General features: G+C 41.6%; 1 protein-coding gene and 1 pseudogene across 2 annotated transcripts in view; both read right to left on the reverse strand.

Annotated features, from left to right (window-relative positions):
* Positions 1-3,739: 3,739 nt before the first annotated feature.
* DSP (desmoplakin) overlaps positions 3,740-27,930 on the reverse strand; it is a 45,591-nt gene continuing 21,400 nt past the window's right edge. The window contains exons 7-24 of one of the 2 annotated variants that reach the window (XM_072729172.1): positions 26,631-26,792; positions 25,579-25,683; positions 24,638-24,733; positions 24,196-24,321; positions 23,711-23,863; positions 21,978-22,132; positions 19,432-19,558; positions 18,199-18,400; positions 17,728-17,951; positions 16,856-17,022; positions 16,250-16,388; positions 15,541-15,734; positions 14,120-14,282; positions 13,584-13,667; positions 12,316-12,423; positions 11,733-11,831; positions 8,684-10,978; positions 3,740-7,675 (exon numbers count right to left, since the gene is read on the reverse strand). In XM_072729172.1, the coding sequence (XP_072585273.1) occupies positions 4,424-7,675; positions 8,684-10,978; positions 11,733-11,831; positions 12,316-12,423; positions 13,584-13,667; positions 14,120-14,282; positions 15,541-15,734; positions 16,250-16,388; positions 16,856-17,022; positions 17,728-17,951; positions 18,199-18,400; positions 19,432-19,558; positions 21,978-22,132; positions 23,711-23,863; positions 24,196-24,321; positions 24,638-24,733; positions 25,579-25,683; positions 26,631-26,792 (7,851 nt within the window). In that variant the 3' untranslated portion in view covers positions 3,740-4,423. The remainder of the gene's footprint in view (positions 7,676-8,683; positions 10,979-11,732; positions 11,832-12,315; positions 12,424-13,583; positions 13,668-14,119; positions 14,283-15,540; positions 15,735-16,249; positions 16,389-16,855; positions 17,023-17,727; positions 17,952-18,198; positions 18,401-19,431; positions 19,559-21,977; positions 22,133-23,710; positions 23,864-24,195; positions 24,322-24,637; positions 24,734-25,578; positions 25,684-26,630; positions 26,793-27,930) is intronic. The other variant, XM_072729174.1, reaches the window with a different exon arrangement.
* On the reverse strand, positions 13,256-13,527 carry LOC112920571 (U6 spliceosomal RNA; annotated as a pseudogene).

The following is a 27,930-nucleotide window of genomic DNA, read 5'->3' on the forward strand; positions in this document are numbered from 1 at the left end:
CCTCTGAACCACCCGAGCTGCCCCCAACTTAAAAAAAAAAAAATTGGTTTATTCGCCCTCTCCTCCGCTGCCGCTGAGATGCTCAGTCCTTCGATGAGGCCAGGCCGCGTTGGGGTGAGGTCTTCTTGCAACAAACAGCTCCCGGGGGCGCTCCCCCGCCCCATGGCCTCCCCCGCGGAGCCTGCCGGCGTCTGCTCCGCCCCCTTCTTTCAGGACTGTGAGGTGGCGGCCACGCAGGAGAAGATCAGTGCCCTCATTTAATGTTGAACGATCCTGGCCAGGCGTCTTTGGGAAGGAGCTGGCCACTGTTGGCATCGGGAGCCTCGAAGCAATGGAGGGGCTGGTGGACCTGCCCCAGCGGCTGGCGCTGCACCAGCCAAGGTCCTGCCCGGTCCGCCCCTGCTGCCCCTGCTGGGAACAAAGTGGAAGCAAAGAAGGAAGAATCTGAGGAGTCTGATGATGACGTGGACTTGGTCTTTTTTTTTTTTTTTTTTTTTTTTTTTTTTTTTTTACTAAACCTCCTTAACCATGTTCAATAAAAACCTGAACTTAAAAAAAAAAGGTTTATATCCACAGAGAAGTTTAGAGTGTACAACGAGCGTTTGCACAGCCATCCTCCAGCTCATTAACATTTGTTTTCTCCCTCTCCACATATACACACAGCCCCACGTGCTTGTTTTTGCAGAATTATTTGAAAGTCAGTTGCAGCACCTTCAACCCCCAAATATGTCTGTATGCATCGCCTTGAGAATAAGGACATTGTCCTAAATAGTGACCGTACATGGTCAAACCTAAGAGAATAATTTGGGAATATCACCCGATGTTCAGTTTATATTCAAATGTCCCTGGTTGTCCTCCCAAATTCCTTTCAGAGCCATTTCCATTAGTTTTTCGACCCCATGAGCTGTAATTGGCTATTGTCGCCTTTAACCCGACAACGTCTCCCCAACCTCCTTTTCAAATTAAATCACTGAATTTTTTGTCTGCAGCTGCAGCCGGGTGTCTTGTAAAATGTTCCTCTTTCTGGATTTATCAGGTTATTTTCCCATTATGATTAGGTTTTTTCCCAAGCATTTTTGCAAGGAGATGTGTGTGACTCTTTATTACATGTCACAGAGAACATCTATCTTAAATTCTCCTTCTATTAGTGATGCTACATTTGATCATTTGATAAAGGTAGATTATTTTATCACTCTATTGTAGGACATTTCCCTCTGCGGGATGATACGTTGAGGCCGTATGTCTTATTCCCCAACAGACTCAGTCCTTCAGTGAATCTGTCATTATGTTAGGAGTTATAAATGATTCTCGAATACATACTGTCATGGTTTCTATATTTGTTAACTGGCATTCTTACCATAACTTGATTTTGTTGTTCACTATGGAATCAAGGGATTTTAAAAATTATTAATATAAGGTTTTAAATTCATTATCACATACTCCATTACCATCATAATTCTTGCTGATGCTCAAATTGTCCCAAATTTGACCAGTGGAAGCCACTTTAAGCACTTCGTGTCTCTTTGATGTGTCACAATAGTACTGGAGTACCTCCTTTTCCTTGCTTTGATTAACCCAAGCTTACTTTGTACATTTCCTATCCAAGACCTGGAATCAGCCCTTTTGATTTCCCCAAGTGGCTTTAACTCCCAGAATCTAATCCCTCTTATATTATGTATTTTTACTTTTTTTCAAGCCTCGTGCCAAATCTTTGCTTCCCTTTGGGCCTGCCTCTATCAGATGAAGAAACTGTGGAGGGAATTTTAGTACAATTCTCTCACAAAAAAAAAAAAAAATTATGAGTATAAATAGGCAGTACCCAAAAATACAGAAATAGGCCAATAGCTGCAAACAGATGTGGGGTAAGGGAGGAGTTCCAGTTTACTCTGCCTACAATATCCCTACTTTTTATCTGTATTTACATGGCTAGCCCAGCAGCATTCTAGAAAATGTGACTTTTTAGAGGTGTAATGACAGTCATTGAAAAACTATATATATATATACACACACACATATAATACATATATGTATGCACATATGTGTTTATATGTAACACTTTAAATATATATCTTTAAATATATAACCTTAAATATATATATGTATTATGTATATATATAGAACTTTTCTGTGGAGGCACGCTGTAGGTGAACCAAATCAAAATTAGCCAAGGATGTCCTCTGGGACAGACCATCTCACCTCAGAGCTTAATGACAACTTTGGCAACAGCCTGGAGGTATATTCTTTCAACCTGAAGAACTGCTTTACATTGATGCTTATTAATCTGTTTCATTACCATTTTTCTAGGGACTTCTGACCTGTTCTAGGAGTCTATTATAGGCTGAATTGTGTGTTGTCCCCATCCCCACCCCAATTCATGTTGGAGCCCTAACACCTAACGTAACTGTATTTGGGGATAGGGACTATAAGGAGGTAAAGTTAAATGAGGTCATAAAGATGGAGCTCTAGTGTGATAATATTCAAGTCCTTCTAAGACACACCAGAGCTCCTTCCCTACCCCTTACTACCTACAATCCAAAAAGAGTGCTTTCACTAGCAACCAACCTAAGACTACCTTGGTCTTGGCCTCTGCAACTATGAAAACATGAATTTAACTCACATAGTCTGTGCATCTTCTTATGGCAGCCCAAGCTAACCGACAGTCTCCTAGCTCTAATACGAAAATCTTTCTTCATTTTGCCCAGCACAGCGCTTACCCCTTATTTTTCTCTTCCTTTTATTTTTTTTTTGGGGGGGGGGGGGCTATTTTTGTACCATGTGTCTCTACCATGGGATCCATAGCTTCTGGCACAATGTGTAGCACACAGAACTCAATACTTAGTGAATGATGTTAATTACAAGTCCTCCAGATTGGGAGAGGAGCAAGAAGAAGAAAAGGAGGTGAGACAAGAAATGAATGCTGTTTTCGTCCAAAGTCCAAAAAGCCCCCGATAATTTAAGTATTACCTTACATATGATCTTTTTTGTTCAACATTAGCATTTCACCTGTTTTCTTACTTTCTGATCTGTACCATAAAATGTTTGATTAATACATACTGCTGATATATGAAGGTTGTCCCTCTGATTGCTTTGTATGTGTTTCCTGTCCCACCTAGACTATAAATGTTTTGAAGTTAGGGGGCTGGTAAAGTCTATCGAATCCTCATAGTACCCAGCCTAACAACTAGACATAATAAGTATTCAGAAAGGTCATGTTGATTTAATGACAAATGTCTGAATTTCAAAAGCTTCTCTTTGATACAAAGAGCAGGCTTATATCTCATTGTCTTTCAACAAAGAGCCAAAACCACACCAGGATTCATTTTTATAGATTCAAGGACAATTCTTTCCTCTTAGGGGACAAAATGAAACCCCACGTATCTGGAGAATATTCAAAATGGAATCTATCTTTTTTAGTGGTATTATGGTGACTTTTGCCCATGCTACTTAGAATTTATTGACCAGAATAAACAAGAACTGGGTATTGACATATGGCCTGGCATCTTTACACAGGGTTCTTTCCGAGGACTCCACCTGACACACCAGGGGGACTTGAGAAATGTCAAAGAAACTACAAAAGAGCAACTTCCAGCAAGAATTCAGAACTAAAATAGTTTTTTTTTTAATGGTCTTTCTTAATAGGTACTTGGTAAACAGAAGGTATTGGACATCTTTTACAATGAGCAGAACTATGCTGATAAATACCTTGTATGTATAAAAGTATGAAATGAAAACGCAAAAATTTCAAAAGTCTAAAAGTTTATTGCCAGAATAGCAAACTTCATAAAGACACCTTTTTAAAGTACATAGTAAATGACAAGCAAAATAAACAGAAAACTTTGACCAAAGAAAAGCAAAGATTGCTGCTATCATGCACATATAGTCAAATTAAGACCAAACCAAACAAGTGCATTTAAGAGTATATGGGTTACACAATCCACAATCTAAGACTAAAGGAGACTCATTCCAAAACGTTTGGGGTGGGGTATTCTAGGGAGAATGGAAGAATTTTCTCCTAATACAGAAAATGGAAATATTTAGATGAGACACAGAATGATGACTAAAACATCAATGATCAGCTTAATTTCATCTTCAAGAATAGAAATCTGGATTATAGGCCAAAAGAAGTACAAGAATTGACCAAAAATCGAAACATAGAAGGAACAAACTCAGATTCAATTTGTGCTATCCTTACAACTGATTACCGCTTCATACACACTACAGCCACTGCGTGACATACTCCGGGTGAGCTAAGGAGAGAAAAAGCCAGAAGAGCCTTTACTATTTGATTTCAGCCAGAGTCATGTCTTCTTAATCATGGAAAGCTCTATCACTATACTGCAAGCACTATAGTATTTGCCTTTTGTTAGTATTTAGTAAAGTGAAAAATTCACATAAACAAAGCCAAGGAAATAACAACTGACCACTAGTGCCCAATAGAGCTACTGCTAAAGGAGTAGGAGTAAGAGTAGGAGGCGTTCCCAGTTGCATCAAAGCTTCCTCTCCGGGACCCACTGCGGGAACCAGAGCGAGAGCCGGAGCGGGATCCGGAGCGAGAGCCAGAGCGGGATCCGGAGCGGGAGCCTGGGGCAGAAGACATGTTGTAAGGGCTAGGCAAGCCCTTAGACGAAACAGAGGCGGCCTCCAGGAGGCGAAGGCCGGTGATATCTTCCACCATGGAGCGATTCATGGCATCCTTATAGGAGATTTTCAATTTGGTTTTGGGGCAGGTCAGGATTTTGGCATAGGTGCTGGTGTCTTGCAGCCTTTGAGCTGCCCGGCCATCGATGAACCCCTTCCTGATGGCTTCTTCTGTGCTTATCCTCCCATGTACTTCCGGATCAACAAGGCCCCCAGTGAGGTACTGGAACTCCAGGAAGCGCTGACCTGCCTCATAGGGGAGCCATTTTTCTTTCACTGCCTCTGCGGCTGACATCTTCTTCTTTCCCTTCACGCCTTCGAAGCCAATGAAGGCTTTCTGAGCGGGCTTCAGCCTGGTGGCCATATCTTGGTCAATCAGGCCCTGGGAGACTGCATCCTGAAGTGACAGCTTCTGACCGCTGGTTGGGTGGATGATGCCACCTGTGCAGGCCTGAGCCTCCAGGAGCCTCTGCCCAGTGATGCTATCGACAATGCCCCTCTCTATTCCTTCCGTAATGGAGATCTTCTCTAAGTTTTCTGTGTCAAAGATGGCGGCAATGGGGCTCAATTCTTCCAGGGGGTCAGACAGAGAGCTACTCCTGATGGTTATGTTCCTGACACTGGATATGGTAGAAATCTTACTTAGGGACTCGTGTCGGGAGTTGCTAAAAACATCATCGCTGATGCTACTAGCACCTATGCCACCGCTGTTGCCGATGCCATTTTTCAAGGAGATCATATCAGCAAACTGAGTGAGGCTGAGGCTGCCAGATCGGTACTGATCAAAGAACTTCCTGTCAATGAGGCCCTTGTCAATGGCATCTTGAATATCATACTGACTGCCTGTCTTCCGATCGACCAGGACCACCCTGGTGGAGCCGTCAGATCCAGTGATGGTTATTTCTTCCCACTCACACTCCTGCTCACACAGTTCTTTGAAGGTTTCGTAATCAATGAGGCCCTTCTTATAGGCCTCCTGAACAGACATCTCCTTGTTGGTTTCTGGGTCAACAATGACTACTCTACGCTTCCTGAGGGTATTCTTTTGTGATGTCTGGACCTCCTTCTTCTTTTCTTTCAAGGGCAGAAGACAGAGCCCTGTCTCATCATCCTTGATACACCTTTCTTTTAGTTGCAGATAGGTCAGATTTTCTTCTGTGTTGGGGTCAAAAAACCCTTTTGTATCATCACTTGGGTCTGAGAGAATTTCACTGAGCTCCTCATTAAAGTAGCCCCTCTTGTATGCCATGTCAACTGGCAACCGATGGCTCTCCTTCGGGTCGATGATCCCGCCTGTTGCGATCTGTGCTTCCAACAAACGAATGCCGTGGCCCTTTTCGATGAGTTCCTTGTTCATGGCTTGGAACAAAGAGATGATGTTTCCTGTTTCAGGATCGTTATACCCCGTGACAGCTCGTTCCGCAGACAGGAGCTTCTCTTTGAACTCAATACCCACCAGGCCTCTTTTGTAGGCTTCCTCCACCGGCAACCTCAGGTTGCTAACAGGATCCACTATAAAGCCAGTGGCTGCTTGGGCTTCCAGCAACTCCAGAGCAGTACCAGGTCGGACCAAGCCAATTTTCATGGCCTCATAAATGCCAAGCTTCTGTTTCGTGGTTTCATTGTATATGCCTGCTATGCAACTTGAACCCTGAAGGAAGTCTTTAATTCTCTCACCAACCTCATCATAAGAAATCTGACCTGATTCCAGTTCGTTTACAGTGGATGGTCTCAATATGCCAGAATCGACCAGCTCAGAGACGGTCACCTGTTGTCTGATTCCTTGGAAGGACATACTTCTCTTCTGCACCGACAGCAAGAGCAGGCCGGTGTGTGGTTCGATTCTACACCGTTCCCTCAGCTGCATGTAACTGACTTTCTTTTTGGTGACTGGATCCACAAAGTTTTTCTGACTATCTCGGGGATCATTCAGGGACCGATACAGATCTCTGTCAATCAGTCCACGGGCCAGTGCTACATCTTTTGGCAAAAAGACACTATTCACGGGGTCCACTACACCCCCTGAGGCAATCTGGGCTTCCAGCAGGCGCATGCCGGTTTCTCTGTCGATCAAATTTTTCTTGATGGCTTCCGAAACAGATACTGTCTTGCCCGAAAACGGATCATCGAAACCCGTGACCGCTTTCTCTGCTGTGTATATCTGCTGACGGTCATCGAAGTCAATGAGGTCCCGAGCGATTGCATTGTCAACAGTCAGCTTCTCGTTCCTGTGGGGGTCGATGATACCGCCTGTAGCTGCCTGGGCCTCCAGGAGCATGACTGTGGACTCCGGGGTGATTAACTTCTTTCTCTTGGCCTCTACTAGAGAGTACTTTTCCTTAGGGGAGGCAGAGGCTCCGGCGATCGCTCCGGCACCCCGAAGGAAAGGCTGGATTTCAGAAGCAACTTCTTCCACTGATTTTTTCCCTTTCAACAGTTTGTCCAAGGTTGTCTTGTCAATCAGCTGGCACTCATAGAGCTGCATCGCCGTCACCTTCTTCCTTAGCCCATCGAACACCAGCTTGGAAGAGTCAACTGTCCACTCGTACTCCGTCTGGGTCTCCCGATGGGACCCATAGGGGCGCTGCTTGAGCTTGTCGATTTCCCTCTGAAGGCGGGAGCGCTCGGTTTCCAACTGTGACTGCGTCTCCCTGGTCGAATCCTCCAACTTGCGCCTGTAACGTTCCTCGATCCTCTTGATCTCTGCCTGCAGTCTTTCGATCTCACTCCTAAAGCTGTTCTTCTCTCTCTCGCTCTTCTCTCTTTCCGATTCAATCTTCCTAATGGTCTCTTCCTTGCGGGAATACTGGGTTTTCCACTGATTGAGGTCATTCTGGATTTGCTGTTTCTCACACTCCAGGCGTTGTTTCACCCTGCTTTCGGCCTCTAGTGTGGCCTTCAGGCGAGTGAGCTCATCCTCCAGCCTCTGCAGCCTGCTCTTGTCCTGCTCCAGAACTTTGATTTTCACCAGGAGGCTCTCTCTTTCCTGCACCACCTGAGTGCACTGGTTCTTTGATTCCTGAATCCTATTAGATGCCTGGAATTTAAAAAGAAAGAAATGGGAAGAATAATGTTTTGATTATATCATATGGCGATCATAATTCAACTTCTTTCCCCACATTTAAAAAAAAAACAACAAACATTCATTTATTTGCCCTTCATCTGTGTTCCCCGGATACACTGCTAGTTTGTTATCTAATTACTTTATGGGAAGAAAATTCTGTAGATATATGCTGCCACTTTGATAAATGGCTTCATACTATATTTTTAGAAGGAACTAGAGAAGTCGTAGACCTCTCTTATTCCTAACAAGAATTATGGTTTGAAAAAATACAGGGAATTTTGTTTTAGGTTATCACACCTGCTACACCTATATCCCACCTGTTATATCTATACTAGTATGTACAATAAAGCAAAATAAATCCATAGACGTATATGGACCCCACACCCAGCCCCACACAAATATTGTCTATAGAAATCAAATTAGAACTTAAAAGAGCTATTTTTTTTAATTAGGGGTTAAAAAAAGAGAAGGCAAACAAAAAGAAACATATTAGGGTTGTGATCAAAAGGGAATAGAATAATTAATGCAGGAAAATGCATGCAGAAAAATCACGTAAGCAAGAAAGAAAAGGTGATTTTAAAACTGCAGAAAAAGCCCCTTTCATATGGCTTTTACTTAGAAAAATGTTCATTAAAAATGCAGTTCATAGCTCACTAAGAGCTATCTTCTAAAAAATAGAGTGGAACATACAAGAGGACAAGCTCCGAGGTGTCATACTCGTGCTAATGTTCGAAAAGCATGGCCAAACAGAAGTTACACGCAGATCGACGTCGATGCAGGGACAGAACAGAACGGCAAACAGCACTGAAATTACTTTAAAGCAGCGGCCTGGGTTATGACAGATGTTAGCACAGCAGTAAGAACAAAACTCAGATTTTCTGTGAGCATCCGGTCCCAGCAGCAGGAGCACAGGTGAGACTAGAAGAAAGAGCGCAAATTATTTGAAAGACAGTGAAGCTGTGATCAAATATTTGTGAATACCTCCAAAGCCTGCTTTTGGAATTTCTCAATTTCCTGTCTCAAATTTTCCCTCTCTCTCTGTAAATCATTAATCAGCCCCTGCAGTTCCAGGGTCCGGTTGTTGCTGATCTGCAGCTGGCTCCTGAGTTCAGAGATGGTTGTGTTTTTATCGCTATCAGCCTCACTCCGGCTCCTCCTGAGGTCGTCGTATTCCAGCCTGAGGTTCCGAAGCTCTTCCTCCAACATCAAGTGCTCCTTGGTCAGGTTCTCCGTGAGAGACTGCAGCCTCTCGATCTCGATTTTGCTTTCGTTCAAGCTCCTGCTCTTCTCCTCTATCGCCTTCTGGAAATGCTCGTTCCGCAGGTGAGCCTGCTTGACATTTTCCTGCTCCTGGAGCAGCTGCCGCCTCAGGGCCTCGACCTCCAAGGAGAGCCTTCTTAGCTCCTCCTGGGTCCTCTGCTTGTCCCTCAGGTGGCCGTCCAGCACGTCCCTCTGCTGCCGGAGATCGTCCTCGCTGCGTTTCTTGACGATGGAGGCCTGCTCCAGCTGCTGGGTCAGACTGGTGATTTTTATCGCCTGCTCCTTCAGAGACCTCCTCATGCCTTCCAGCTCGTCCTCCAGCTTCTTCCTTTTCGACGAGTCTTCCGACGCGGTCCTCCTCAGCCGGTTCAGCTCCTCTTCCACCTTCTGCTTCTGCAGCTGCAGGTCCTTCAGCGAGCTCTGGAATCGTACAATGTCCTGGTCCTTCACGGTCCTCTCCTGGGAGACCCTCTCGTAGTCGATCCGCAGGCGCGTGAGCTCCTGCTCCTGAACCTTCAGCTTGCTTATAGTCTCCGTGGCGCTGTTGTTTGCTTTCTGCAGCTCATACTGCGTCCTCTGCAACTTAGCGTTCTCCTCTTCCAGGCACTTGCGTGCACTCGTTTCCGTCTCAATCAATTGTTTCAGCCTCTCTATCTCCTTGTTCTTGTCCTGGATCGTCTTGGCGGCATCGTCAAGCGACTGCTTGTATCTCATGCTCTCCTCTGTGCGCATCTGAGTGACCTGCCGCAGCTCGATCTCCAGCTGCTGTTTCCTCTGAGACACTTCGGTGCCGGTGGCCTTTTGCTGCTGGGCGTTTTCTTCCACCCTCCTGAGATTCTCTGTGGTCTGGGCCAAAGTGTTCTTCAGCCGTTTGACTTCCTCTGACAGGCTCCGGTTTTCCCGGGTGAGGTGGTCTATCTGGGCTCGGTAGCCACTGGTGTCCTCCTCCTTCTGCCTGGTGAGCTGGTGGATGGTTGTCTTGGTGATGTTGATCTCCGTCTCGAACTGGTTTTTTAAGCTAATGATTTCCTCATCGTAATTGTTCCTTACCTTAGCCAGTTCATTCTCATATTCCCAGCGGCGCTTGGCCTCCTCCTGAAACTCAGCTTTGAGTCTCTCAATCTCCTTGTTTTTGTCCTGAATGGTCTTTGCAGCCTCCTCCAGGGACTGCTTGTGTCTCGCGTTGTCCTCAGAGCGCTGCTGGATGACCTGCTTAAGCTCGATCTCCAGATGCTGCTTCTTTTGCAGCATCTCGGAGCCACATGCTTTCTGCTGCAGGGCATCTTCCTCCGCCCTCCTCCGCTGCTCCGTAGTCTGCAGGATGCTGTCATTGAGCCTGACAATTTCATCCTTCAGATCTCGATTTTCCCTTGACAGTCGATCAAGCTGGTTTCTGAGATTCTTGGAATCGTCCTCTTTTTGCATGGATATCTCCTTGATGGTGGTCTTCGTAATGTTAATCTCTGTTTCATACTTGTTCCTTAAATTACTCATCTCCTCATTATAGTGGTTTCTTACCTTTGCCAGCTCATTTTCATATTCTCTCTTCCGGGTGCCCTCCTCCTGCAGAAGAACCCTCAACCTTTCTATCTCGTACTCCTTCTCTTTGATGGCTTTCTCAGACTCCATTTTCTGCCAGCCAAGGCTCTCCTTCTCACACTGCCTCGCCTTCTGCAGCTGGTCATAGTCATTCTTCTGCTGGTCAAACCTGTCTTCCACGGCCTTCCTTCTTCGCTTCTCATCTTCGATCTCGTAAGTCAGCCTCGTGATCTTCTCGTTGAGTTCCTTTATTTGGCCGTAGCACTTGTCCAGGTTTTGCTTCGCTGACTTTCCGTCCAGCTCCGCCTGCCTCTTCAGCTCTTCCAGACTCACAAGCTTGGCTTTGAACTGGGAACATTCCGCCTGGTATTTCTGTAGGTTCTGATCCAGAAATTTGTTCTTGTTGCAGTTTTCAGAGTTGGCATCTCGGGCCAGTCTGAGCTCCTCTTCCAAAACTTCAATCTTGGTATTTTTCAGCTGCGGAAATAAAAGCAAAAATTGTGTTGAAAAGAACACATCTCAGGTCATAAGAAAGGACTTCTCCCCTCCCAGACCACCACGTGCTCTCTCAGTTCTCTCTACACGCCTGCACGTGCACATGCACACACCACACACACATAAGCACGCATATAAAGAGTGATACGAGGCACAAGTTACTAGACAAAAATTCATGAAATCTGTATTCTCTTCCTAATTCTTCCATCAACTGTCTGTATGATCTTAGCACATGGTACAACACCTTTGCGTTTTCCCCTGCCTCATCTGTAAATGAGGTAATTTCTTCCAAGATGAAAAGCCTGAGGTTTCATAAATTATGTTTCCTTTGTCTCAAGATACAAAGTTTCCATATAAACTCAAGGCATGTATTAGAAATGAGGAATTAAATAACAATTACTCAACCTAAAATTAAAATCCAAATCCAACCAGTCCAGGATGTTTTCTTCCTTAATTTAACATACAAACAAATAGGGCAAATTCCTTAACCAAACAGTAAATGAAATTAGTTTTTTTCATAAGGTAAAGGAGCTATAATTTTGTAAATATTACTTAACTCCATTCAGAGCAGTATCCCGGATCACAGAACTACCACATGACTTGTGAACAAACTATATACCAGTGAGTGTGTACCAGTGAGTATGTCTAAATCCAGGTTATAATGAGGCAGTAATAATAAGGTTCTATTATTGCATTTCTTTTCTGATCCGCCAAGGAAATAAAGTATGTAAATTACCTTCAGATCTTCCAAACTCTTCAGCATCTCACTTAAGAATCTATAATAGTCTCCAGACCTTGTAAGTAGTTCTATGTACCGAGCGTGCAAATCTGCAGCCTTGCAAAAAAAGGAGTGAAAAAATTATAATTTAAACTTGAAATTATAAAGAGTGAATTCCCTTCATTCATGTGTGCTAATCCCAAAATCTAGAAGTACAACAAAGCAAAGGGCTGATAACAGTGTATTCCAAACTAATGACTCTAGGTTGTTTCTCCTAAGCCACCAGATAAGTAATGCTGACACCTTTGGAAAGAAGCTGTCTTTGAAAGACCTACTAGACATTTTCCAATTTTGAAAAGCCTCTCTCATTAATCTCAAATTTAAGTCCAGTTTCTGCAAAGATTCTAGCATATATACAATAGATTCAGACTCCCACTGACCATTTCCTAAAATGCACAAGGGAGCATAACCTGCTATTAAGCCTGTTTTGAGTGGATACCCTCTAAGGGGTGAATTCAGAGTCTGCAGGGAAGACGGGAAGCAGGCAGGGAAAAGAGAAGATGCAGGAGGGGCATTAAGAAATATGTCATGACATATCTACCTCTTGCAGAATCACCCCAGAAGGAGACTGAACCATGGTTCTCTTGATAGGTATGTTCAGGAGAGTTTCCAGTCCTGAGGTGTACGATGCCAGCTGGAGTTCATAATCCTGACCAATAAAAAAGCTTAAGATAAACATACTTAATAGACTTGAAAGAGTCTGACAGCTACGATTCCATGGCTTTAAATCATCTAGCTGTTTTTTTTTTTTTTAAGATTTTATTTATTCATGAAAGAGACAGAGAGAGAGAGAGAGAGAGGCAGAGACACAGGCAGAGGGAGAAGCAGGCTCCACGTAGGGAACCTGATGTGGGACTCGATCCTGGGAATCCAGAATTATGCCCTGGGCCTAAGGCAGGTGCTAAACCGCTGAGCCACCCCGGCGTCCCATCTAGCTGTATTTCTAATGACAACCCCAAAGGCTATCATGTACTGATAGTGTCCAAGTAGCTAATATCACATTAGTACACTAAGTAGTACATCTTTATACACTAAATGAAGACTTTTGCACATACTATCAGTGTAAAGAATGAAGACCAGCCCATTCCCACAGATAACTGCCAATGTGCAATGAATTCAAGTAAATGCATAACAAACTTTTTACAGTTTGTTCAGGAGAGAAGACAGAAAAGCCATAATTGCTATCCTCAAGAAGTTTATAGCCACTGGGGAGCCTGGGTGGCTCAGTCAGTTAAGCACTCAAACTCTTGATTCTTGGCTCAGGTCATGATCTTAGGGTCATGAGACTGAGCCCCACATTGGGCTTCGTGCTCAGTGTGGAGTCAGCTTGAGATATTTTCCTTGCCCTCTGCCCTATGCCCTGCTCACATACATGCACACCAGTGCTCTCTCTAAAACAAACAAAAAACCCCTCTAAAATACAGAGGTTTATGCTCTTTAAAGTAAATCATAAAAATAATGCACTTAATATTATATTTTTTAATATAATGGTACACTTCACTAATTTGCATGGCATCTTTATGCAAGAACCATGCTAGTATTCTCTGTACCATTCTTTGTTTTTGTTTTATTTTTTAAAGATTTTGCTTATTTATTCATAAGAGACACAGAGAGAGACAGGCAGAGGGAGAAGCAGGCTCCATGCAGGGAGCCCAGGATCACACCCAAGCCGAAGGCAGATGCTCAACTGCTGAGCCATCCAGGCATCCCTCTCTGTATCATTCTAATTTCAGTATATGTGCTGCTGAAGCAAGCATAGTCAATATTATTCTTGACGAAATCCCAACATTCTCTGTGAAACCAACATACCTTAATCGAATTTGCACAAAGTTCAGCAATTTTTTGTACTTCTTCTGATTTATCTCGCTTGCCACATATTTCATTGTGCAAGTTCTACACAGAAAATAAAATATTTATAAACACCAAAGTGGTAAAATAATTTTACATAAATGTTATTTCATTGTTGAATAACTGTTTTTCCTCAGTCTATTACTACATTCAGTAACCTCACATTCTCACAGTTAAATCTTAGGAGATGACCGTGTTTTCTATTCAAAAAAGAAGAACGCTCTTCAATTTTTCTCTAAAAGGAAACTTTCTAATCTATGCTATTTTCTGATCTCAACACCTCAATGTACCACAATGTTACATTATTTCTATGTTCTTAAATGATTTCTTTGTAAATATCACAATTGTTTTTTTTTCCCTTGGAGCCCTATGCAAGCATTCACAAAATGAACTAGTAATATTAAATATCATTTCGAACCTAGGCACTGCTATGAAAACCAGAGGAAAATACAGCTTACACCCAGTGTTATCTAAGGGAATGACAAATTGGTTTGTACCTTCTGCTCATTTAAAAATCGCATGACCGTGTTAGAGTCACCAAACTTCATGGATTCTAAGGAATCCTGGCGGCGTTTGGCATCGTAAAGCCACTTGCAGAAAGCCTGATAGTTATCACGGTAATTCCTCAGTTGCTTGATTTGTTTCTCCAGGTCCCACAATCTGGAGAAAACAGATATGATAAAATTACTAAAGCAATGCTATCATTCCTGAAAGTATGAAACAGTTATTACATGGTATCACCCAGTAATTCCACTTACTGCACACTCAGGAGAACTGAAAACACACATCCGTACGAAAAGTTATATTTGGGGATGGCTGGGTGGCTCAGTGGTTGAGTGTCTGCCTTCAGCACAGGGTATGATCCCAGAGTCCCAGGATCAAGTCCCACATCAGGCTCCCTGCATGGAACCTGCTTCTCCTACCACCGCCTATGTCTCTGCCTCCCTCTCTGTCTCTCTCATGAATAAATAAATAAAATCTTAAAAAAAAAAAGTTATATATGAATGTTCCCAGTGACATCTTTCATGATGGCCAAGAATCATCAATAGATGAAGGAATAAAGGAAATGTAGTATAGCCATATGATAGAATATCATTCAGTCATAAAAAGGAATTAACCACTGACACATGCTACACCATGGAGGAACCTTGAAAACATTGTACTGGGTGGGAAAAAGTCACAAAGGACCACATATTGTTTGATTCCATTCATACAAAAAGTCTGAAATAGATAAACCTACAGAGACAGAGGGAAGACTGGTGGTTGCTTGGGGCAAAGGGTTGGGAGGTAATGGGGAGTGACTGCTAGTGAGGATGGGACTTTTTTTTAGGATAAAGAAAATGTTGTAGACATAGATTCTGGTGATGGTTACACCTTTCTGATATACTAAAATAAAATCCATTGGACTATACACTTTCAATGGATAAATTATATGACATATGAGTTAATTACCAATAAAGATGTTTGTAATTTTTTTTTCTAATCAATAAAGATGTTTGTTAAAAGTAGTAAAAGGAATTACATCAAAATTCAGGATGCTTTTAAACTCTCATTTGGAATAAGGCACTTATTTCTTTTGTATAGGATTTAATTTTCTTAAATTTCAGAAGAACACTCACTCAAAGCATCTACTCTCTCCAACAGTCCTAACAAGTCTTTCTAGAGGGCCCCAAAAGAGCCTGATCAATGGCTTCCATTTTTTCCTAAGAGCCTGGGGAGCACCTCGTACAGGTTAGTTCAAGCAGCTCATCTATTGTGACGTACCCACTTCCCATTTCCAACAAAGCTGCCTCCGGGCAGTCCGTGAACAAAGCGCCTCTTATGCCTAACTTACACTCTAAACCAAACCACTACTTTTATAGTAACATTATCCTGGAAAAACCAAATGGGAAGAAAGTAAGGGAAAAGGTTGGCACACCTGTAGTCTATCTGTTTATCTATTTTTTGCCAGCGGTCTGTCAGCTGTGTGACTTTGTCACTGAACTTGCCCAGATCCAGGTCATAGAGAGGATACTGCTGTGAAGTCTGGGAGTGGATCTGCTGGGCTTTCTGCAGCTCCGTCTTCATGGTGGCCAACAATGACTTCTTCAAGTTCAAGTCATTCTTTATTTTCTGTCACAAGAGAAAAAAAGAGTACAAATTAATCTCTTGTAATAATCAATCCAGGAAAATATATTTACTGATTGCATTTCCAATATTTACGTCCATAATCTAGTTCCTTAGGCTACATTAATAAAAGATGCAACGTGTAAGTTTGTTTGAGAAATGCTAAATACCATACCATAAATACCATACTCTATTCCATTCCTGAATAATTATAATGCATAAGAATGTACTGAAGAGGAAGAGAAGTCCTGTAGTAAAGAATCCAGTTTAATTATATTCAACTCAGCATTCCTCAAACTAATCTCATTACAAATCAGCTTTGCACATAGTTCCTGCTAGCACCTTCTGGAAAACAATGTCCTAGAGATAAGGACAGCCATCAACCATGTGCGACCAATGAAATCCAGTAATCCTTCAAACTCAGAAAAACTTACTAAAGCCTCAGGATTGGGGACTGAACAGTCCTGCATTATTTCCCATAAGCCGGGGCACTGTGATGACTGAATAGAACTTCCAGTTACCTTCAGTCCACAGCGGTAAGCTTCCACTTTATCCAGATCCAGGTACACGGTTTCCTCTTCGGTGAGTCTGGCTTCATACACCTTCAACATGTCTTCTGTCTGCAGGATAGCCTGGAGTAGAGCTCTCACTGTGCATAAGCTGTAAAGAGCAAAGAGGCCAATAGCATCGCCAGTGACACAATTAGACTTTGAACATCTGGCCTTGGCCACAATTAACAAAAGAATGTTAAAGCCAATAAAAATTTACTCTGCCTATTTTACAAGCTGCAGGAGCAATAAACTCCCCCCTCACCCCTGACCCTCCAAACTCCAATCCACCCCCCCTGACCCCTGCATCATGATTCAGACAGCCATTCTGAATTAACTAAAGATTTTGAAGTCCAGGCTCTTACAAGCATATGCCTTTAGCTGTAAGATATGTGAGATTTCACTACGGTGGAGTTAACGCCTAGGCTAGAGGCCCCTCTCTCAAGAGCACAGAAGAATGTAAGAACACAGAAACTGGAAGAAGGCAAGGCTGCAGTGAGTCGAGCAGAGAAAGCTAACGCAGTCTGACAAAATGAAGCTTGAGGAAAGCAAAATGTCTTGAGATTCGGCCGTGTTTACCTATTTAAGTAGCCATCTGTAACACCGTTGATGTTTTCCAGTTTCTGGAACAGTCCAAATACCTCATTCTGTAAATAGCAGTATTTTTCTGAGCCTCTGAAGTTAGCCAGCATATCTTTAAGCTGGTTGAGAACTTCAGCGATTGCTTGGGAATCATTCTGCACACTCTGTTCAAAAAAAGAAGGAAAGTGCTGGGGTTAGCTGTGTGATTCTTATCATTTTTTTTGTTTGTTTGTTTTTTTGTCTCTAGCAAGCCCACTAAATGGAAAAGACTCAAGAAACAGAGTGGATATTTTATCTCCTTCTTCGGGGAGGCCTTACCCATACTGTGTAAATGTGGCCCTCTTACTTAGGATATAGATCATGCATCTGCCCGTGGTGCCCAGGTGTGACTGAGCAGAAAAGATCACGGAGCAGGGAGTTGAAAGGGCTGTAGTCCCAGCTCTGTCAGTGACTTTGAGTCTTTACCCCCACCCCTATCAAGTACCTCCGTGTCAGTCTCCTACCTATAAATAAAAATAATTCTACCTGTTTAGCCTGTATCATAGGTGGCTTCAAGAAGCAACCAGATTAATGTTTACGAAAACTTTAAAAATGAACACAGTACTATGTCGCACAAAGGGAAAACACGGTAGCCTGATTCAGCAACCCACAAGCCAACACAAAAGTGGCTTAGTCCCCAGCCTAGTAACCTTCTACAAATTTGGAAGCATGGGAAATGAAAAAGGAAATCCTGCCAGAAGCAGGACTAATTTCCATTTCTTAGAAATTAGTGCTTCTTGTCTATATTTAAACCAGGAGGTTTTTTACATTAATTTGTAGATAAACACAAATAGAGCTGGAATCGGGCAAAATAGCACTTGGACACCTACCTTTAGCTCATTTATTTTCACTGTAATGTGGTGTGTAGACCCCTGGTCTGCCAGAAGAAGGTTTTTAAGGGTCATTCTGCCCTCACAGAGCTCCATCTGCCTGCGAACCTTCTGAAGCTCCATCAGCATCCACGTTTCCTGCTTGTCACTTTCTCTGTTGGTTTCAATCACTTTATTATGGTTGACATCTTGGCAGGAACTATGAGTGATTTCAGTTGTGGTTACTGTAAAAATATGTTAGGGCCACAAAAATCAGAGAATTCCTAGCTGGAAGGGTACCTGGCCTCAAACAACCTCCCTACTGCAATGAACTATAGTTCTCTCCTGTGATTTGATTCTGAAAATGTAGTGTATAGACGACTTTTGCTATGTTATTTTTCAAAGAAATGATTCTGAAAATAGTTGTATGCAAACTGCTTTCTGCTAACGCTGTGTGTGTGTGGCTGATACAAGGAGAAAGACGCTCCCAACCTGTCTGGTGCTGCGGGTGGCCAGGGAGCTGAATGACCAGGGTCTGGTAGTGCTTCTGGGCATCCGTGAACTGAGACTGCATCTTCCGTTTGTCATCATCTCCAAACATCTCGGAGCCCTGGCTGTTTCTAATGAACTCTTGGTAATGCAGCTCAAGGTCCGATATCGTCTTCATGTAATCTTCCTGACGCATCGTTTTCAGCTGGAAGTGAAACAGGCAGGAGTGTCTGATTACTCCCATAGCATGACCGACAAGAGCCCCCAAACACCCTCGGCTAGAGGGGGCTTACGGCAATCCTTGTCAAAGGCCCACTGAGACATAAAAGGTCTTTGGGGCTCCTGGGTGGCACAGTCGGTTAAGCATCTATCTGACTCTTGGTTTCAGCTCAGGTCAAGATCTTAAGGTTGTGAGATTGAGTCCTGAGTCAGGCTCCAAGCTTAGTGCAGAGTCCACCTGAGATTCTCTCTCCCTCTCCCTCTGCTCCTTCACTGTCTTTGGTCTCTCTCTCTCACTTTCTAAAATAAATAAATAAATATTTAAAATATACATTTTATATATATATATAAAAGTCCTTGAGAACTCCAAGATTGCTTCTAAGAGCCACAGCAGCGGGTTGCCTATTTTTTTTCCTACAGAATTTATTTGTCAAAGGAAATATTACTCAGAAGTTGCAAATCTAGAGCAGATCACAGCAAAGCTGCCCTGACTGAAAACAGAAAATGGGGAGTAAAGGGGAGCCCCAGATTTATACATTCTGTGCCTCTCTCCTCTCTGCTGGTCCTGTCATCCCTAGGGGACCCCCCTGAAGCTGGGATTCTTACCACAACTTGAAAACCACAGATCTAGAGAACTAATGCTTTGGGTACTATTCCACGAATTCTATCCCGCCTTTTACTTCTGCGATATCCAGTTAATAATTTGTGACCTAGCTTTCCGTTACATCAAAGGAGAATAAGATCCAGAGTATTACAGGACTGTCTGCCTTTTTTGTGAGTACTTCTGGCTTGTCAGACAACCTGAATTAGTATTTGTTTGTACCGGACCAGCCAGGTGTGAATCCCTCCCTTTCTATATGGGATGGACCTGAACCTCTCAGGCAGGCTGAGCTAACTCTCTTGATGAGACACCAAAGCATCAGCTGCACTGCTAGAAGGTCTGCCTGGCAGAAACAAGCACCACAGGGAGCAGCTTAGCGCCTCCTCCAGGCAGCCAGAGTAGTCCTGAGGATGTACCTTGGCGATAGTCATGGCTCTGATTTTCTCGATGTCGATCATGCAGTAGTGCCAGGACACCAGGCTTTTCATGTTGATGTACAGCTGGTTCCACAGAGCCAAGATGGCCTCGTAGTATTGCTCGATCCTAGAAGGCACAAGGGGAAAAACGCACTGGAGCCTGGCTTCCAAACTCTGACCCAAACAGGAAACCTGGCCATGCTTACACACTGCATAAAAAACTAAAACAAGAACTAACGGAGTAACAGGCAAACGTATACTTTTCAAACACTCAACATTTCATTGGATCTGGATTAATTTTTCATTCTCAATGATCTCCATTAGTATAGATAATTCACTTTGGGTCAAACATACATTTGTCATTGTGTTGTTTGTCAGTAACTTTTTAATCGACAGAGGTCTAACACCATGCAGAATGGTAGGGAGACACCAGTCATGGAATGCTGATAGCTGTTAATAGCTTGGAAGTAAGCACATGGGCTCATCACACTACTTTCCCTATTTTGTGTATGGTTGAGGATTTCCAAAATAAAAGGTGGAAAAGAATCTTCCGTGGATGATCTGTACAATGAATGCTCTACCTGCTTATTGATGAGCAGGTATTAATATGAAGGGTGTTTTATATTTGTGGCTACCTGCAAAATTACTGATAGTCTAAGAAGGGAAGAAGAAATCTGAAGCAATGCCTTCAAGATACATGATAGGACTTGTTTCCTCACAGACATCCAGATCCAGGAGGCATAGAAAACTTCCAAAAAAATCAACAAAAGCGGGCCAACACCGAGACATACTACAATTAAATTCACAAAATATAGTGATAAAGAAAAAAAAAATCTTAAAAGCAGCAAGACAAAAGAAGTCCTTAACTTACAAAGGAAAACCCATAATGTTAGCTGGAGATTTCTCAACAGAAACTTGGCAAGCCAGAAGGGAGTGGCATGATATATTCAAAGTACTGAATGGAAAAAATCTGCAGCCAAGAATACTTTACCCAACGAGGCTATGATTCAGAATAGAAGGAGCTATAGTTTCTCAGACAAACAAAAACTAAAGGAGTTTATGACTACTAAAGCAGTCCCACAAGAAATATTAAAGGAGACTCTTTGAGTGCAAAGGAGAGACAAAAAGTGACAAAGACAAGAAATGATTAGAGAAAATCTCCAGAAACAGTAACAAGCAATAAAATGGCAATAAAACTTATTTATCAATAATTACTTTGAATATAAATGGACTAAATGCTCCAATCAAAAGACATAGGGTATCAGCATGGTAAAAAAAAATAATAATAAAAAAATAAAAAAATAAAAAAGACCCATCTATATGCTGCCTACAGGAGACTGATTTTAGACTGAAAGACACCTGCAGTTTGAAATTGAGGGGGTGGAGAAACATTTAAAATGCAAATGGATGTCAAAAGAAAGTGGGAATACCAACATTTATATGGGACAAACTAGACTCTTTTGTTCTTATAGTATTTTTATCCTGCTTTGGTCAGGGTACTAATGGCCTCATGGAGTGATTTGGACTGTGCTTCCTCCTCTATTCCATTATTTGTAAGATTTTGATAAAGATTGTCATGAATTATATATTTTTAAATGTTTGGCAGAATTTACCAATGAAGCCATACAGTCTTGGACCTTTCTGTGCTCAGAGATTTTTGATTCCTAATTCAATTTTCTTCTTGTTATTGGTCTAAGAAGATTTCCTATTACTTGGATTCAAGATTCGTGATTCAATCTTGGCAACTTGTACAGTTTTAGGAACTATCTGGGTTTTTTCCCCCTAAGTTATCTGATTTGTTAGTATATAAATATTTACAGTAATCTGTTATCATACTATGTATTTCTGTGGTTATCTGTTATACTGTTTTCCATTTCTCATTTTGATTTTTGAGTCTTTTTTTTTTTTTTTTTTTGCTTAGTTAATACAGTTACAGCATTCCAACTGTTCTGCTTTTTGGAAAAACTGGTAATTACTTTCAGTGTTATGTTATTGTTTATTCTGGTCTCTATTTTATTTATTTCTGATTTTTCTTTATTCTTTCCTTCCTCTACTAAATCTCAGCTAAGTTTCTTCTTTTTCTAGTTCCTTGTTGTATAATGTTATTTATTTGAACTTTTTTTCTTAATACAAACATTTACAGATAAATTTCACTCTAACATCTGCTTTTGCTACATCTCATAGGTTTTGGAATATTGCAGGGGTTTTTTCTTTTGTTTTGAGACATATTTTGATTTGCCATTTGATTTCTTATTTGGCTCATTGCTTGCGCAGTAGTGCATTGTTTAATATTTACATATTAAATATTTAATATTGAAAAAAATTGTTTCCTCCGACCCCCTAAACATTCTGTTTTATCTTCCAATACAAACTATAGTACCTTCAACATAAAGTTGCACAAAGCAAAGGGAACTTCCTGAGGCTCCTTTTTACAAGGGAGGGGGTTTTAGTAAAAAAGAGTGTGTCTGTGTTTCTCATATAAGATTTTGCTCTATTTCTCCATATTCGCATTTATGTTGTGGCTACTAAGAACTTCAACAACTTACTTGCATGAGAGGTCTACGGCCAGAGGATTTGGAGGAGGGATAATCAGACCAACAGAAGGGACAAGCATGTCCACACCTCCGGGACCAGTCACATACCACTTGCTGCGCTCATTATTGTCTTTCAGGATGCACTCATCTCCTTTGTGTACAATTTTCTGTAAGGCAAATGGCCCCGTGTTTTAGGTTTACTCATGAGTATATATTTTTATCTTTTTTCTCAAAGAGAGAAATAAGAGATTAAATGTGCAAACCATTTGAACTTTTATTTTCTTCATTTTATTCTTTTAAAGTAGGCTCCAAGCCCAGTGTGGAGCCAAATGTAGGGCTTGAACTCACAACTGTGAGATCGAGACTCAGGCTGAGATGAAGAGTCAGATGCTTAACTAACTGAGCCACCCAGGCACCCCTTATTATTTTCTTTAAATGAATATAATCTTTACACACCCCAACAATACTGCTGCTTTAAATAATGCACAAGAGCCTAAAAGGTGTGTATCCAGCGAATAACTTTCCAAAGACAGCCTGGGGAATCCATCAGTAAAGTGAGAAATCCTTTTGTAAAGCAAAAACCCACCACATGGCTTTCCTATCTTTGTGAGTTCATATTTTACATATGAGATTTACTACGGCAGGAGTCACTTGTCTTAACGTTTAGAACTAAAAACAAAAAGTCTGGCATCAGGTCCCCAGAAAGAGAACTTTCTCAATTAACTCCACTATCTGAACACCTTAATTTCTATAATAATTCCATAGCTTCTTGAAATGGGTACACTTCAAATATGAAAATTATCTTCACTAATGAAATGTAACAAGCCTGTTATTTACATATTTCAATCTCTACTTCAATTTATTTCTCCTCCCCATGCAAATTCTTAAAACATTTCTTTTGCCAGAATAAATTCCATTGTTTTATAACATTTATCTAAGCAACTAATCATATTTCTTAAATCCTCCATAATTTTTATAAGAAATCAGAGTGTGGGAATTACATAAATAATCAGTAAAAACAAGTCATCTTTCCATATGAATGCTTGTATTTACCAGAGCCCACAGAACTGATGTGGTCAGTTACTGGAGAAAATCTGCAATGATGTTCACTTCACATGCGGCATAATGGTCACATTTCTCATTTCTTTTATGTCAAAAATTTAAAGATCTTTCAAGAAATTTAAAGATTTTAAAACTTAAGATTTAAAGGCTAACATTTTGCATATTAGAAGAAAAGAAGTATTAAGACTTAAAATGAATAGTTTAGGGTCACCTGGGTGGTTCAGTTGGTTGAGTGTCTGCCTTCAGCTCAGGTCATGATCTCAGGGTCCTGGGATCTAGCCCCACGCCCACTCCCTGGGGAGCTTCACTCTTTCCCTCTGCCTCTTCCCTTCCTTCCACTCCCGTTCTCTCAAATAAATAAATAAAATCTTTACCAAATAAAATAAAATAAAATAAAATAAATAATAAAATAAAATAAAATGATAAAATAATAAAATAAATAAAATAAAATAAAATAAAATGAATAGTCTATAAATTAACTGCTGTCCTAATTATTGAAAACTCTGATAGAACTCAGAACAAAACTGCTATATTTTCATAGCTTGCTGCTTTGTGTATGAAAGAAAGACATTTACCATGCTGCTTACTGAAAGCTGAATTAAACTCTGCTCCCTCTATTGGCAAAAATCTCTATGTAAAGAAAGGGAAAACTTTTGTATCATTCTGAATAACTGAGTGCACACCTGGTCTTGTTTGTAGTCACAGAGAGCCCTGAGAATGATGGGTTTGTTGCTTCTATAGTCTGGGTTCCGAGGTTTCAGCTGCACGATCTTCTTAGACTTGTTTACCAAGTTCTGTACCTGACGTTTGTATTCGAGGATTTTCTCTCGTTCTTTCTGCAATTGCAAATAAGATCATACTTTCATCACATAGATACTCTGTGAATTTCAGATAAGAACTGCAGGTGACATTAATATAGCTGCTATGACATGACAAACTAGATATTGCTACAGTAGCACGAGCTCTAAAAAGCTACAAATTCCTCTATCTGCAGGATCTTTGGGGACCTTCCATAATGAGCCACTTAGGAAGCTACAAAGCCATGAATTAAGTGGACAGGAAAGAGTATCATTGAAAAGACTATGTCGATTGAATTTGAAGTATGCTTTTCCAAAGGAACTTTTGTTAAATTAACAGTATTCTTTCTGTTTTTGTTTTGTGATAATACCTCCAGCTCCTTGATCTGTTCCAGCAGGCGCTGCAAGGGCATGTTCTTATCACAAGGGTACTTCTTTCTGATGGAGTCCTGAAGGCCCTTCAGATAGGCTTCAGTTGACTGGGCCTCTTCAAAAAACTATTAAAGATGAGCATGATCACATGTTAATGAGAAGGAACTCAGTAAGCAGCAGCATCTAGTATTTCCGTGTTAAGGACTATCTTCTTGAAGTCTATTTAGTAGGTGGCTAAAGAAACAGTATTAACTTATGTGACAGCAGGAGATAACTGAGTAACTGGTTACCAGGCTACAATCTATGCTTCTCTAAACTAAAAGCCAATAAATAGTACTCATAAAATATTTTGAAGATTGTTTCCAGTGCTTTTAAAAATACATTAAAAAAATAAGGTATTAAGACCTAAACGACAATTAAATTACTACAAAGCATAAAAACCTGAAAGTAGGCTGCATTTTCTTTGAGGTGAACATCAATGCATTTGGTGATCTGAAGAATCCAGCTCCACTGCGTCTGAAGAGTATCCATATAGGCCTGAAGCAAGAAAACATTAGCTGTTCGTTGATAGATATGTGAGCCAGAGTGAAAGCTATGAAACAATTTTTCTCGAATACCAAATCAAGCAAAGATTTTTCTAAAAAGTGAAAATAGATTTCCCAGTGGGAAAATGGTAGAGATTAAACTTTAAAACCAGTTTTAGCAAATAGATACCATTAGGAGTATTAGTCAAAATATGCACTCAAATGGCATAGCTACTGACCAATCAGGATTAGAATAGACACTAGGGGTAGCACTGGAGCAGGACCCCTCCACTGCACCCTGATCCTATATAGCTGCTAGATGATGGGAAAATCCGAGGAACCCCTGCAGAGGGCTTGAGGGTCTTAAGGCAGGGACTCTCACCAACTGATATGAAAATACTTGTTCTTTTCTTTAACAAACAGTATGGCCAAACCAGTTGATGTCATACCAGCTGATGCCAGCCTTGAGTACAGCCCACAGATGGCAGCCTAGGACAAAGGTCAGCAAGCCATAACCCAAGGGCCACATCTGGGCCACTACCTGCGTTTATAAATAAAGTTTTATTGGAACACAGCCATGCTCATTCACTTACATATTGTTAGGGTTACTTTCACACTATAATGGCAGAGTTAAGTAATTTCAACAGAAGCCAAATGGTCTGCAAGCCTAAAATATTTATTGTTTGGTCCCTTCCAGAAAAGCTTGCCAACTGCCAGCCTTGGGTGTTGATCCCAAAATATATAAGATAAGCTTGTCATGGCTTTATGATAGATAAGAATCATTCATCTGTATAGTCTTACTTTATAAGAAGTTCCCCTTTTTTTCTCTAATAAAAGTATAAATCTTATGAAGCCTACCTCAATTTTGTCTGAAGCCGGATGTTGATTGAGGACAAGTTGGTCACTTTCTTGTTTAAGCTTATTGAGCTCTTTTTCCTTAACTTCCAGTTGGCTCATGCGTATCTATAAATGAAAGGAAAGCAAACCCTTCAGAGCAAGTCACCATTAGCCTTCCAGCACTGCTGCCACATTTAAGGGAGGCTGGAACTCAAAGCTACATTGTGCAAATGAACGACGTCAAAGAATCGTGTTACGGTTTCCTCAAGAGGCATAGCATTTTTAAGACCAAAAAGGATGGGCAGCCCGGGTGGCTCAGCGGTTTAGCGCTGCCTTCGGCCCAGGGCGTGAACCTGGAGACTGGGGATTGAGTCCCATGTCAGGACTCCCTGCATGGAGCCTGCTTCTCCCTCTGCCTGTGTCTCTGCCTCTCTCTCTTTCTCTCTGTGTCTCATGAATAAACAAAATCTTAAAAAAAAAAAAAAAAAAGACCAAAAAGGATGTCTGAGATCATCCCATACGTGGCAGAGGCCACACTGGTGACATTTCTTGTCCAAATCCACACAGGTAAAGTGACAGCGACAACTAATGCTGCAATTTTCTAATTCTAGGTTTTAATCCACCATCCTACTGTACTACACACACTGTGGGATATCTGAATGTATAATTCTGACCCTATCTAATCTGTTCCAGGATGTTAAGCAATGCATTGCCCCTCTGAAGTCACCAAAAGGGGCACCTGGATGGCTCAGTGGTCGAGCTTCTGACTTTGGCTCAAGTCATGACCCTGGGGTCCTGGGACCGAGTCCCACATCAGACTCTCCGTGGAGAGCCTGCTTCTCCCTCTATGTCTCTGCCTCTCAATCTCTCTGTCTCTCATAAATAAATGAATAAAATCTTTTAAAAAAATAATAATAAATAAAGTCACTGAAAATCTTAAGAAATGGGTCTTTGTGACCATTTCAACAGAGGCTGAATTACAAGTAGCTAAGTAATTGCAAGGCCATTCATCCCCACCTCGGGGCCCTCCCATGCGAGAGCCCCACATCCACAATCAGGAGAGGCAAGCTTACAGAGAAGGCCTCCTGCTTCTGGGCAATGTTGGTGTTGCGGTCACTCCAATCATAGAGCAGCTCCTCTTCCTCACAGTCATTGATCCACATGATCTCTCGGGACGTGGCCTGGATGATGTTCTGCAGCTGTCGTAGGTGATCCATCCTCTCAAAGGATGCTTTCTGCACAGGAAGTTCAAAAGTAGCATTAGGATAAAGCAATGCACGTTAATGGTGTTCTCTGCAGATTCTATATATAAAACTGTGTGGTCCCTTTTACATAAATTAATCAATCAATCACACGAATCAAGAAAATGTTCACTGACTACCTAGTATGTAAAAGTCCCATCCAAACTTACAATGAACAAGGGAACAATTTTAGATTCAATGGAATAGCCTAGTTCAAAAGGGTCTTGATTCAGACACGGATGTTTGGGTTCATTAATTAGTTTCAGACTACAAAGGGAAAAATGGAATCTTAAAAAGATAAATCAAGCTTTCCTGCCCTCTTCCACAACCCAAAAATTCAAGGTACCATTAGTCACATCCCAGATGTAAGAGGACAATTGTGTCACTGCTAGCCACATTATTTAAAAAAGGATCACTGCCAGGGTCCCTGGGTGGCTGAGTCAGTTGAGTGTCCAACTCTTGGTTTCGGCTGGGATCATGATCTCAGAGTCCTGGGATTAAGCCCTGAGTTGGGCTCTGCACTCAGCAGGGAGTCTGCTTGAGGATTCTCTCTCTTTCCCCCTCTGCTGCTTCCCAAATCGGGCTCTCTCTCTGTCCCTCTTTAAAATAAATAAATAGGGGCGCCTGGGTGGCTAAGTCGGTTAAGTGTCACGATCATGCTCAGGTCATGATCCCAGGGTGCTGGGATCTAGTCCCACATCAGGGGTCCCTGCTCACTGAGAAGCTTGCTTCTCCTACCTCTTCCTCTGCCTGCCATTCCCCCTGCTGTACTCTCCCTCTCTCTCTCTGTCAGATAAATAAATAAAATCTTTAAATAAATAAACGAACAAATAAGGATCACTGCCAACGAGAAAATATTGAAAAGGTGAAGATAGGGTGACAAAAACAGGCCAAAAAAATGGCAATAGCTCTTCTTATCAGACAAGTGAATTGATTCCTACTTTGTCATAAAATAGTGATGATGGTCTAAGAAACCTCTACCTAGGGAATCAAGTCTTATTTCTGCTTATACTCCCTAGATCACAATTCAAAGTGGAAAAGCTTTATTTCTTTAACTACAAGTATTTAATAAGTGCCATCAACATGACACTCAACTTACAAATAGAACAGCACCAGGTACTGCCTTCAGGAA

The sequence above is a fragment of the Vulpes vulpes genome, chromosome 12, assembly GCF_048418805.1.
Source record: "Vulpes vulpes isolate BD-2025 chromosome 12, VulVul3, whole genome shotgun sequence".
NCBI lineage: Eukaryota > Metazoa > Chordata > Mammalia > Carnivora > Canidae > Vulpes > Vulpes vulpes.